Source organism: Pygoscelis adeliae, unplaced genomic scaffold, assembly GCF_000699105.1.
Source record: "Pygoscelis adeliae isolate BGI_AS28 unplaced genomic scaffold, ASM69910v1 Scaffold27, whole genome shotgun sequence".
Lineage (NCBI taxonomy): Eukaryota > Metazoa > Chordata > Aves > Sphenisciformes > Spheniscidae > Pygoscelis > Pygoscelis adeliae.
In genome coordinates, this window is record NW_008825410.1 from 5910797 (window position 1) to 5923349 (window position 12553).

General features: G+C 39.6%; 1 protein-coding gene across 1 annotated transcript in view; it reads right to left on the reverse strand.

The window, feature by feature from the left end:
• The window catches only part of ST8SIA6 (ST8 alpha-N-acetyl-neuraminide alpha-2,8-sialyltransferase 6), a gene marked incomplete at its 5' end in the record, with an annotated part of 42759 nt that overhangs the window by 3530 nt on the left and 26676 nt on the right, over positions 1 to 12553 (reverse strand). The window contains 4 exons of the mRNA XM_009330548.1: positions 2052 to 2524; positions 5449 to 5541; positions 6841 to 6953; positions 8887 to 9031. Of these exons, the coding sequence (XP_009328823.1) occupies positions 2056 to 2524; positions 5449 to 5541; positions 6841 to 6953; positions 8887 to 9031 (820 nt within the window). The remainder of the gene's footprint in view (positions 1 to 2051; positions 2525 to 5448; positions 5542 to 6840; positions 6954 to 8886; positions 9032 to 12553) is intronic.

Here is a 12553-nt window from a genome sequence, read left to right on the forward strand (position 1 = left end):
ATAAAAGGGAAACTGAAAACCTAAAGGAGATTGTTCGATTTTTAGAAAAGGTCATCTTCAGTGAAATACACTCATTATAGAATTTCAACTATCTCTAATAGTTGGTAATAGTAGCAGAATGGTAGCTCATACTGAAAGCATTTAATTTCTTTGGTTTTAAAGGGCTAACTTTTCTCTTTGCAAATATAAGTGATTAACATAGTGGAGAAAAATCTTAGGCCAGCACAACATATCCTTCTGGTTGTTTTTTTCTTTACAACTTATTTTACAAATTTGGCCACAGAAGTGATTTCCAGTCTGTCAAGCATGGACAGCATTTAATTAACCCATACAGATGCTTAAACATTTTTGTGGCTTCTATCTGCTTCTCTCTAGATTAAATATTCGTAAAGAGCTGCCTTTCATTTTCTTAGCTGGTGTAGTTACTACAATTAAAATTACATGGTATGTCTCCAGCAATTTATATTACAGGCAGAATAAATATAATGGAAACTGCAGGGTATAAACAGCTTAGCCACTAAGGAAAATACATTATGTATTTCTTAACCTTTCCAATATGCTGCAACTTTTTACAAGTACAAAAGCATACCTTAGCCACATGAAACTGCATACACATACACCTCCTCCTAGGTAATCTCCTGCCATGGACTAGGAAAATGGATTCACTAGATGGCTTCTAGGTCCCTTCTCACATGTTTTATGTTATTCTAACAATATATGAAAGCAGTTTATTTTTCTATTTCTTCAAATAAACTGAAACTGAATGAAATTGTGCCTTCTTGGTACTAGCACTCTGCTAGTTTAAAACTTAGCAGTCTCTGACGATGAACCAAGTGTGACTGTATCTTTGATAGCACGTTTTCTAAATACCATCAAAGAATATTTTCAAATACATTTCAAAACTTAGCTAGAAGAAAAGCCCTTAGCTTTTGAACTTAAAATTTCTGGCTTGAACAAGATGATGCTATTTTAATTTATTTAACTTGAATAATACAGTCGTGAGGTTACATCAGTCCAATTAAAGCATATTGTATACAATGGTAGTTCTACCATACATTTCACTTACTGGTATATTAACTTGAACCCCCTGGAAAAATAGAGTTCTGTGAAAGGCAAATCTGACAACGGTGTTGTGAGTTGGGGAATTTCTGAGTTAGCTTAAAAGATGAAGAAGTATTTATACAAATAGGTCTTATTTAGTCAACAGGGCAAATCAAAATTGAAAACATGCAGACAAATCTTTTCCAAGTTATCTGTAATCTGTACACGGTAAATTGGCTCAAGGTCAGAGGCCAGACTCTGCGCTGCGTTTCTCTGAGGCAATACACAGAAGGTAGAGATCCAAGGGGGATGCACAGTTAGAAAGGACAGAGGAAAGGGAATGACACTTCATCCTACATTTGTAACTCCCAGATACTGAGCTGCCTCAAGGTATAATCCTCACCAAGATCTGCTGTAGTGTATGGCATCTTCCTCACTGCTGTCCACAAGCTGTTCCGCAGCCCAGGGCTGCGAGAGCATACTGCTCTAAACTTATCTTCACCTCACAAAAGGGAACAAGGGTGCATATGCATGCTACTCCTTCATGGGGGAATCTTAATTCTTACTTTGGCCTCTGTATATATTTGGAAAGGCTGTGCCAGGACTAGGTGTCTTCTCTTGTAGATCATAGTATGTGACTGCCTTTTAATAAAGCAATTCACAAAGGAGGCTGGTTCATGGGAATTGATAACAAACCAAACATAAGTTGGTAGAGACATATATCTGAGATAAGGAGACACTACTGATTGGCTGTGAATTATGGTGATAATGTGTATTTAGCTATGCTCCCCATCTAAAGTTCATAACTAGAAAACATTTCTCAACTCTGTGGTACATTATATTTATTCAGAAAACTCCAACCTTTCACTTATTTATGAAAACAACTTTCATTGAGTGTAAGGTCGAAATGTCTCTCTAAGGAAGAACAGACCCACACTGTTCGCAAAACAAGTTTTCCCTTGACACGTTACTTAAATAAAGACATTTTATGTGGTAAGAATGTGACCTACCTTTTTAGTCTGATTCACATTTACCAAACTGCAACTTCAAAATGCCTTTGCCATGAAGCTGAAGGATTTGGTTGTATTCTTTGGGCATTGCATGGAAACCTGGTTTAGGCAGCTGGTTGTCGTAATAGTGGTGGCTGATTGGCATCTTCTCTGTGGATTTTGAGAAAGGCCAGAAGCCATAGAGCTTCACATTCTCACACAGCTCAAGAGCAGCACTAGTGATCATAAAACCAGATGACAACCGGTAGGCTTTCACACCCTTAGTTCTCCAGAACTGGGCAAGACTTTTCAGATAGGTGGGGTGAAAAAATACTGCCCTTTGGGTTGCTTTGAACTCTTGCAGAGTGTGATATACTTTAAAAGAAGTGGCTGTGTTGCTTCTGAAGGAAAATGCTGGCAATAAAAGGAAAGCATCTCCATAGACTGCAATGTTGTCCAGAAATTCTGTCTTCTTTTCATTTAGTTTGTTGTACCTGCAAAGTACAACATTTTAGGAAAAGAGTGAATGGCATGTACCACTGTTACAAATATTACAGACCAAAACAGCACAACTGCACTTGCATATATGAGTTATGAACTCTGCTGCACCAGTTCAGCATGTCTACATTGCAAATTTATACCAACCTGTTATATGTTGTCATATGTGCAGTTATGAAAATCTGGCTTTATTGTATAGTAAGAACACACTTCATAGGATTGAATTGGCAACACGGGAGCTACTGAAGCAGTTCAAATTCACTGCTAATAAGACCAGGTCCTGTTTACAGAATTGATCGATTCAAGAAATTTTGAAGGAGAATGCAAAAAAAAAAAAATTCTATTTATACTTTCTCTGTTTAAAAATACATGCACCATGATATGTACTGCATGTGTTTTTGAAATGTGTTTCTTACATCAACAGGTATACAATAACCTCTCTTGAAACTCTGGGTGCCTGCCCTGTGTGGAAATACAAGTATGCATGTGAGCAGTTTTGGAGTGTTAAGATCAGTGTGTGCTCAAGTTTTGCAGGGTCTTAGCTGCTTTTGATATACTTTTAAAATAGCCGAAAATACAGGCACGTCTATTTATCTCCTTCGACTACAAAGGGAACACATGGAGATCTGTAAAGACTTAGAAATCTAACTTCACAAATTAAGCGCATTTATCCTCAGATGCTTTGGTTCCCCAACAACCAGCAAAGAGACTTAGTTCTCACCATTGGATAATTCCGTGCTCCCAAATATTGAATAGTGAACTTCCAGAGTTATCCAAGAAGCAATACAAGTCACTCAACTCGTTTCCTCTATAGATCTGAGTTGTCTGAATCACCTGAACATATGGTGCTTGCACCCCCTTTGGGATTTAAAGCACTGAGTCCTCTTTCATAGGTAGTTGTCTATTTGAGCAGTGTATTTTCACCTTTTAAGGGCTACCAGAGCCCACTTTTCACAAATGGCTCCAGCAGAAACTGGAAAACTTGGTTTCATTTCTCTTCACAACTTGAGTAGGTTCAAACCCTCTTCTCATGCAGCACTTCAAGACAGAGGACAGCAGCCACTGCCATTTCCATTCAAAAGCCTCATGGAGAAGTTATCAGTTACTTCTTGCACGACTGAACTCATGCAAGGAGTGATACACCCCTTCACAGGCTGAAGGGGTTTAAACTTACAGTTTCTGCTTCCCAGAAAAGTGTCATTACCACCAGACTGAAACAAAATGAATGAGAAGGACTCAGCCCCTCCTGTTGACTCTGGGCCCCTGGACACCGCCAAAACAAGGAAGAAATGCCTGAGCCTATGTCTAGGAAGAGTGGCTGAAAGGTGAACTTCTGGCCTCTACTCCAAGAATTTTCTCTATTTCTACTCAGTGTAAAGTACATAAAAAGCCTCCAGGACAGAACTCAGATCTCTGATCTTCCTCAGCTAGATACCTGAACAACTCAACCTCATCTTGTTTTCCTTTCCAGCTCTGCCACTGTGAGGTGCAGTGTAGCCCAGCTCCATTAGGACACATTAGAACTGTGCTTCTTTCCTCCAAGAGTTCACCTACATTGTACACCCTGACAGACACAGTTCAAAAGCTGATTAACCTTAACAATAATAGCATCAGACTAACCCAGTACCCAAACACAGAATTATAAATTAAAGTGAATAAAGTCAGAATAGGTCTTCTGAGAGAAGAAACAAACTTAGTTCTGCTAAATGGTGCCAAGTTGCTTCCTGCTCCTCCTTCAAAAGCATTTACAGTGTTCTCTGAATATTTAAATAATTAATTTTTTAAAATCCTAAAGTCCTCTCATAATCTCATTTCATCTTCACACAGGTTTAGCTCCTATTTCCTATTAACCCTGGTGTGGCTTGATTTGGCTAAAAAATGAGTGCAGCTGTGGCAGAACAATTTGATCAAACCCAGACAAATTGTGCGTCAGGTCAGTAGTCACCAATGATGCTGAGTCACTGGACAAAGTTTTCCTTCCTCATATTCTTGTGCAGCTCCACTAACAACAACAAGCTACATCTATTTTTGGGGAAGCAATAATTCATCTTCACTTAAGTCAAAAAGGGCTGGGTAAGCATCAAGGTAGTTAGTACTCGTTGCAAAAAATCAAGTTCTATCCTTGAATCAATGACAAATGTCTGTTAGCCATTTCTGTGCTCACTGTACTTTTTCCTTCTTCCTTTAAAGGAAAAAAAAAAAGCTTTGCCTGATGTTGTCTATTTGACAAGGACAGATATGACAGACAATAAGATACAGTAAGATCAGTAAGCAGTAAATAACATGCCACAGCAGTCCTTTTCATAGATAAGCTGCAGTTCCAGCCTGCTGAAGATGTCAGATTAGTCAGCCTGGCCTTATTAGATTTTCTTTTCATCAAGAAGGTGAAAAAAAAAAAAACCTTTGCTGAGGAAAAAGCGTGTGAGCAGCTTTTGTATGGATTGAGAAAATGAATTACAGAAATTGGGCCTCCATTTAGGAAATAGCCTTCATCAGAATAGCCTCTAAGCACATTACCTAAGAACATGTGCTTACAGTCCTAGTGATAGAGTCGGACACACATTTCCAAGATTTCCTGATTTATGATTACAATTCCTTTCTTATGTTGGGGGTCATGAGGGTCATGGCGGGGAAAAGAAGAGGGTTGGGCTTGCAATCATCAATTTTACTCTGTCATAAGTTGTGGACTGCTGCCACTTGCTAATCTGGGTACTGCTGACTCCTTTCTGCTATGAAAAAGGCCAGGTTTAACAGATTTCCATTTAGACTGGTATGTATCTTACATGGGAACTAAGGCTTAATGAAGTAATCTGCATGCAGTGCTCTCTATGCTGGTATCCCAACGGATTTCCAACAAAATCTAAATCATGTCAAACAATTATACAATATTGCACAGAAACAGATTTGCAGTAGTACTTACTTCTGAGCTATGATACTTGGATTAACAGTCACAAGATTTGTTTTATTGCCAACATCTTTGCTAATGCTTCCCGTGGTTGGAGGGAGGTTACACCTGAAATTGAGAAACATTTACTTAAACAGATGTGCACCAGAAATGCTTTACAGTTATTATTTGTAAATTCCTCTCTTGTGCAATGACACTTTCACGTCAGCTCCCAGGGATCTCTAAGCACTTTACAAATATTAAATAAGGCTTACAGCACTTCTAGTAAAAATATTTAATCTACTGTACAGATGGTTAAAATAGGGCACAGAGAGCTCATTTTCATAAATCACCTCACAAATCAGAAGCAAAGTTAAAATCCCGGAAGGAGACAGTCTATGAATGCCCTATGCTCACTGCTAGGAAATACTGCCTCTCTTGAATAAACAATGCACTTCTTCTGAAAGTCTTCTATTATTTTCTGTTTAAAAAAACCTGGTTGATACCAGTCCCTTGGCTTGCACAGCAATCTTGACAGCTGTTTCATGAGACAACAACAGCATAACTTGCCCAATTGCAGAAACAATGGTTTCTGTAACAGGTTGAGAAAGCATTTTTTTAAAGTCAGTCACTTAGTAAGTTTAGCATCTTGGTATGTAGATTTCCCATTTTTATTAAGAAAGTTATGTAACTGGAAAGACTTTTTTTTTTTTTTTTTTTTGAAAAGCCCAAATATTAGTCAAAAGCAGGAAAGGAAACTAAATGCAGCAGACTGTGATTGGACATCACTGAGAGAACATTCACTTGGTTACTCTGTTCCCTTGCAGGAACTACAATGTGTGAGTCACGTACTCAGACAGTGGGCCAAATTATGCTCTGAGTGTGCCTGTTTTCTCCATGATCTATAGAGGGAGCTGAAAAAACCTACTTAAATTAGATGGCTAACAGAAGGTGAGATAAATACTGGGGCACTTAAATAACTGCATTAGTGAGCCAACCTAAGGCTAAGTAAACCCTTTGTTAAACCAGAGGTAAAGGTAAACATGTGACATTTAATACCAGCCTTTCTTCATTTCAATTTCAGGGTTTTTCTTTAGTCTCTTCTCCTGATTAAAAAAAAAACAGAAGTTTCCTCTCCTAAAGGATGTTAAATGAACAGAAATTTCAAGTTCTCAGATAATCACATTTCACATCACTGGCAAGGTATCTTTGCAATCATACATCATACATGTATCCATATAGTCCTCTCTCTACTTAGGAAGCAGCGTTCTGAAATCTACAAAGCAGAAGGACTATCCTTAGAGAGGCAGAAATAAAGAATTGTCAAGATCCTTTCCTCATTGCTACAAACTGGCATTGGCATGCTTCCAAGCCTGCCAAGTTTTTAGAAACATTCAACACCCTTCAGTAAGATGAAGCAGCTCTTACCTAAACACAAAGTCAGAACGATCAATCTCAGCTCCGCAGCTGGAATTTTTCAGAATGCCTCCATTTCCAACCACGGCACAGGTCTTGAAGGGATAGACTGAAAGAGGAGAGGACTGCAAACAAATAAAAAGACACAGCCAATGCCTTATAAATCTTTTGATTGTTTCTTCACGTCTTTAGTCATTTGTCCTTGCAGGTTTAATCTGGTAAATCCCAGTGAAAACATGCACCATATAGATGACAGGGTTGCCAAGCCTGGACAGCCAAGAGCCAGCAATAGGCACCAACAGACTGAGAACTGCTACTTCTGTCATCCATACTTTGAGGGAATAACACTGGATTGTTAAAACTGGATTAATATCTTTTAAATACACTTAACACAAAAATTATCTAGTAGTGGACTGAATCCTTGACAAGCTAAGGAACTAACTTGTACTGAAGATAGTTTAAATTTACCCATTTTCCTTTGCACTGTAACAGACTGGAGGTTGTCACGTAGTCATTGACTTTGTCAGCTAACAGAAGGTAACTTTGTAAATGCTCATTACTCTGTCATCACACAATTACATTTGATGTAAAATAACGAATTTAAGGGAACCTGAAGGTGCTGTAAAGGATAATCATGTGCTCTGACTTAACCCATGGTGAATGTGATGGCTAACTGAAGAGGTTACTGTTTCTGGCTGTTCACCCTCTCTACTACTCTTCTTGTTAGACGTTGCTGTCTTGCAGTGGGGAAGCTGAATGGGAGCTAAGTGCATCCACTTCTGAACCAGCACAGATCACAACCTAGCAAATTAATGTAAATTGTTGGCTATTTCAGTTGACATTAATATAGTTGGCTGTTATCCCAGGGTCTCAGAAACATCTCATACATCTTGTTCAGCCTCTCCTGCTGTGGGAGCACTGACATTCAACAGAGAGGCCAACAGGTGGGCTACTTTCACTGCAGAAACTGAACCCACTTGTAAAATTGAGTCAAAACTTGCTTACACAAAGCATTATCCTTCCTTATTCTCTCATCAGCTTGCCCAAAGAGAAGCAGGAAGGGACGCTGTTATGAACAAGGCAAAAAGTGTAGGGACAGTGGCAGACATCAAGTTGCCTGGCAATATATTAGCCTGGCAATATATGACGAAACAACATGTTCAAATACTTTGTTCGATTCTGAAAGACAGTAGGAGAACACAAAGGGCCAGACAACTCTGGCTAGCTTAGCAAGTATATATGCACATAAAACACACTACTTTTTTCTTTCATTTAGTTTAAATTTGGAACCACTGTAACATCTATTGCAGTGAAGTTTTTAGTGATTCACAGCAGCATGAGAAAGGACTAGACTCATGGTAGCTGGGATCTCACAAATCAAGAATGCCAGAGATGGGTAAGAGGGCTCCCATGCGCTCTTACTTTTGAGATTAAGTACATCTCTGTGCCCCTCTTTGTCTGGTCTCCAGAGCTCATATGTCTATTATAAGTCCTGAGCTACAAAATCTGACTCCTTTGCTCAACCTGTGTTTCTGGCTGCAAAGGCCCCAGCCCAGTGGGCAACAAAGCTGGTGAACAGACTGGAAGGAATGTCCGATGATATTCTATTCTATTCTATTCTATTCTATTCTATTCTATTCTATTCTTTACCACCAAAATAGCTTTCATAAATTATATGCCCAAGCCTGTACTGGAAATGGCATGGGAATACGAGGAATATGAAATGTTGATCCAGACTGAAATGCCTTCGAAAATGGGAATGAGAAAAGCAAGGCAAATGTTCTCAGAGGAGTCACTCCTGAATTCAGCTGGCCGCCAAGCCAGGCTGCAACTTGTACTCTGTAGCAACTCTACCTACAATCTGATCTATAATACTCTGTCCATGCCTCCACCACTGCAAAAGAAGGTGAAAGGAAAGGTCTTACAAGGTGAATGAAGAAGTGCATACAGGGGGTGAAGGGTGACTTCCAGAGGAATCAAACAAAGCAGCTCTATTACTAACCCAAAATATATATATGATACTGCAATTATAATAACAGGTAAAGATACAGTTCTTACCACAGGCAGCATCTTAAAAATGTCCTCTGTAATGAGGATGGTCTTTTTACTGTCCACTTCGTAACTCATGTTACTTCCCAGTGGGGTGTTGTTTTGAGAAGCAATAAAATTGTGAACTGCATCACAGCAGGAAGCTAGTTCTGACCTGCAAAAAACCCAAACAAAACCTGCTCAAAGACAGGCAAATAAGTAGGAGAGTGGTGGTAGAGAACTAGATGAATGAAAACCAGTTCTAATTAACTAAGCAACAAAAGGCTATATGAACCCCCTATAATGTCATTTCCCTTGACTTGCTTTGCAGAGCAAGTCCGTTTTCACAGCTAATGTTCAGAAACTAATCAGACCAAGAACTCCTTTTCTTATCCTGTTTTTCTCTCTTGGTCTCCCTTTCCCATCCAGAAGAAGTTGTAATCGGTCTTCTCCTTATTATTATTTGCTAAGTTTATTATAGAAATACTGAGAGACTTTGGTCCCCAAAGAATCAACAATGTGATTTCAGTCAACATAGAATGAGTTATTGTAAGAAACTAGAAGGCTGAAGAAAGAACGAACCAAAGAGATGAAAGGAATGGTGATGGGAAGTACTGGCTATAGTACTTAGTGAACAGCTAGATGGTTGCAAGCCAACTAATTAATAATTCATTTCTGCAACTGTTCAGCACGGTTTTCCTGTGCACAGTATCACAGATGTTAAATACATTACATCACAACTTGCAAATAAGGAAGATGGATATCTTTGCGGTAGAGACAGACAGCCTAGCTGCTGCCCGAAACACCTAGCAAAAGTCTTTAAATAGATAAGAGTGCAAGGGATTCACTCAAACTTTATCTAGGAGTGAAGGCTATCACCGATCTCACAATTCCTGTTACCTCCAAACTTATAAAAATATTATGTGTAAACATCCTATATGATTAACAGTGAAATCCAATGAAAAGTCCCATCAGACCTGAAACACTATAATTCATTTTGCTTTAGGGAACGATGTTCTCTCTGCTACCACTGGATCCGATTTTCAGACTGTAAGGCTGAAATATTCATGGCCAGCCATTATCTATCAATTGGTAGGACACAGCTATCTCATTACGTGAGACATTAAGACAACTACCTACCATCTAGAGAATAAAATTCATTGATAACAGAATTGCTTGGAATTTTGAAGACAATAACACCGCAGGGAAAAGATAATAGTTCCTGTCCTAACACTGAAGGTTAATTGTGAAGAAAAAAGAAATATATTTACAGTTAGAGCCAGAGGAACAGAAAATTTCTATTTCATACTTTTTCAGTGAGTATGGTAAACCAAACCATTGGAACTAGTTAAACAATACAGGCCAAATTCTGGCTGAAAGTAAGCTGACTTTAATAGGGTAAGACACATGTAAAAGAAGTTGCTTTATTCAACTTTATCAACAATGTACACAGAGCAAATATTCTAATAATAATATAATTTTATTTCTGATGGAGATAAGGCATAGTCTAGCACATGGAAGAGCCCAAGGATTTTGTTTCCTGGAAGACAGGGAAGAGAATGAACAGGTGTCGTGGTTTAACCCCAGTTGGCAACCCAGCACCACACAGCTGCTCGCTTACAAAAAAAATAATAATAATAATAATAATAATAATAATTAAAAACAGTTTAATAATAGAAATCAAATGATGATGATGATAATAATAATAATAAAAATAATAATATGTAATGCGAGGGAAAACAACGACAGAGAGAGAGGAACAAAACCCAGGAAAAACAAGTGATGCAACTGCTCACCACCTGTTGACCAATGCCCAGCCAGTTCCCAAGCAGTGGTCACCACCCCCTGGCCAACTTCCCCCAGTTTATACACTGAGCACGACATCACATGGTATGGAATATCCCTTTGGTCAGTTTGGGTCAGCTGTCCTGGCTGTGCCCCCTCCCAGCATCTTGTGCACCTGCACTGGCAGAGGATGTGAAGCTGTAAAGTCCTTGACTTAGTACAAACACTGCTTAGCAACAACTAAAACATCAGTGTGTTATCACGTTATTCTCAGGCTAAATCCAAACCACAGCACTATACCAGCTACTAGGACGGAAGTTAACTCTATCCCAGCTGAAACCAGGACAACAGGTCTGGGATAACTCCTAATCTCACTTCTCTTGAAATACTGGTCAAAATGGGGGGAAAAAAAGGTTGGGAAGTTTGGCTTGATTCATACATAAAATACCAAAGGAAAGAGTACCATTTCAATTGTCAGATGGCTTACTGGTAGATATTAACCCATTTTGAATACTGAACTCTGAAACTCCTCAAAGACAAAGTTTCCAGATGTGTGAGGAACACTGGGAATGACTGAGTACTGGGATGGCACAGATCTGAAATAACCATACTAGGAGAGTTACCAGGAAATGTTAATGGGAAATAATACTCCCGAGAGAGGAAACAGTAGGGTTCAGATTTGCACAAGCCATATTCAGCTCCACTCCCTGAACACAGTGATTCCCACTGCCTTGCTTGAAGCCTTAAGGGGCAGGGGTGGTCTGTGGTCAATGAAAACCACTAGGTACAAGGGTGGGGATGGAACCGAGACTATGCTCTTGTGGGTCAGGAGGTGCACGCATGGTGAAAACAATTGCTCTGGGCATATAGTGTCCTATTTCAAACATATGGAAAAACACAAATGGAGCAATGAGGTAGGAGAGTCAAATGATTAAGTCTGGGAACACTGGATGTTATTGAACCACTCTTGACTAGAGTCTACTTGCTTTTCTTTCTTGTACACTTTTTCCTATAACCAGCTCTTTCTAACCTTAATATGTACTGCAGTGATTAGAGGATTCAGATACCACTGTCAGGCCCTGAGGGGACCACCAGACCTCACTACCCCTGCCCAGCCCCCCCGGGGCCACCCACACCCTGCCCATGGCCCAGGACCCCATGTCAGCCCCCCGGGGCCATCAGTCCCTCACCCAGCGACACCGCAGCAGGGCCAGTCTCCAGCTGTGCCCATCCTGTCCCCAGAGAGGTGCCCAATGCCTGGGGCTAGGGCTGCCCCACTCCTGGCTGGGGGTGGGATGGGCCCAGCTGCCAGTCCCTCCTCTGCTGGCCAGGTTATTGGGCTGGGATCCCAATCCCTGTCCCTTAGGGAGCAGCCGTCCCTCACTGCTCCCTGCAATCACATGGAGATGAGAAATCACAAAAAACATAATTTTGATTTCCTTAAATTTTTTCTTAAAGCTAAATGAAGTAGGCCTAAATATTATCTGTGTCGACCATGGGACATTCACAGAAGAAGGAATAATGCCAGAATATTCTTGCCCAGCTTTAGTAAAATAGCTGTTTTGTGTGTGATGGCTACCAGAACCTGAAAAAGCAAACTGATGATAGATAACATTCATTAATACAGATGACATGGTTTTGCTTTTTATTACTCATTCTACAGGAACAAGTACTTCAATAAAAGCAGAAACAGTCTGGAAGAAAGGTATCAGAATTAATAAGAAGGTAATAGTTTAAATTAATATCATGGATCCACTGAGGAAGTAAAACAGAGTCAGGCTAGTTCAGAAACGCAGTGAGAACACGAGAATACATACTGATTAATGATATATATATTCTTATGTTACCTAAAAGCATACGTGCTAAAAATTTGGAGGTAACAATAGAAACCTCTTAGATCAAATCATGACAG